General features: G+C 48.2%; 1 protein-coding gene across 1 annotated transcript in view; it reads left to right on the forward strand.

Annotated features, from left to right (window-relative positions):
- Nucleotides 1-5: 5 nt before the first annotated feature.
- LOC116379981 (protein spinster homolog 1-like) overlaps nt 6-1,014 on the forward strand; it is a gene marked incomplete at its 5' end in the record, with an annotated part of 2,429 nt that continues 1,420 nt past the window's right edge. Inside the window, 3 exons of the mRNA XM_031841936.1 lie at nt 6-305; nt 398-463; nt 776-874. Coding sequence (XP_031697796.1) covers nt 6-305; nt 398-463; nt 776-874 — 465 coding nt within the window. The remainder of the gene's footprint in view (nt 306-397; nt 464-775; nt 875-1,014) is intronic.

Here is a 1,014-nt window from a genome sequence, read left to right on the forward strand (position 1 = left end):
CTCTACCAGAGACGTATACGCCGTCTCTACGTCACTCCTCAGTCCAGCGAGAGACATCACGACTACGTCCACTTCTACACTCTGTGGTCCTGACGCTGTGTTTCTCCTCCCACAGTCTGATCTTCGGGGCGATCACCTGCGTGTCAGGTGTGCTGGGCGTGGCCAGCGGCGTGCAGCTGAGTCGGCGTCTGAGGACGAGGACGGACCGAGCCGACCCGCTGGTCTGCGCCGCCGGGCTGCTCCTCTCGGCTCCCTTCCTCTACCTCGCCATCTTCTTCGCTCAGGCCAGCACCATCGCCACATACGTGAGTCTCTCAGGAGCTTCAGCCGGAGCATGAATCACTAGAGGTATGAAACCAGATGAAATGGTGCTGATGTTTCCCGTCCGTCCTCTCAGGCCTTCATCTTCCTCGGAGAGACCTTCCTCTCCATGAACTGGGCCATCGTGGCTGATATACTGCTGGTGAGGAGACCTTCTGTCTGTCCTCTCTGGAGACGTACCACGGCTCTTAAAGGACCAGTGTTCAGTGTTTATGAAGGAGTGAGATGTCAACATTCCCTTAAATCTCTTCTTATTACACACTGACTTATGTCCTCTTCTACTTCTTCACTGATTTATTTTAGTGTTGTTATTAAATATTTTTTTAATTGTAATTTTTTAATTATTATTATTTCATTATTATAAATATATTTATATAAATATATATGAATATTATTGTATTTAACATTTATATTTGTGTATCTGATGAATAAATAAAGTAAACTTTGTTCTCAGTACGTCGTTCCTCCGACTCGTCGCTCCACAGCCGAAGCGTTTCAGATCGTCATCTCACATCTACTGGGAGACGCAGGGAGCCCGTACCTGATAGGAGTGGTGTGTACACACACACACACACACATGCACGCACACACACACACACCTACACACCCTCGCACACACACACCTACCTACACTCACACACTCACTCACACACACCTACCTACACTCACACACACCTACACACACACCTACCT

Source organism: Anarrhichthys ocellatus, unplaced genomic scaffold (assembly GCF_004355925.1).
Source record: "Anarrhichthys ocellatus isolate YVR2014 unplaced genomic scaffold, GSC_Weel_1.0 scaffold5691, whole genome shotgun sequence".
Lineage (NCBI taxonomy): Eukaryota > Metazoa > Chordata > Actinopteri > Perciformes > Anarhichadidae > Anarrhichthys > Anarrhichthys ocellatus.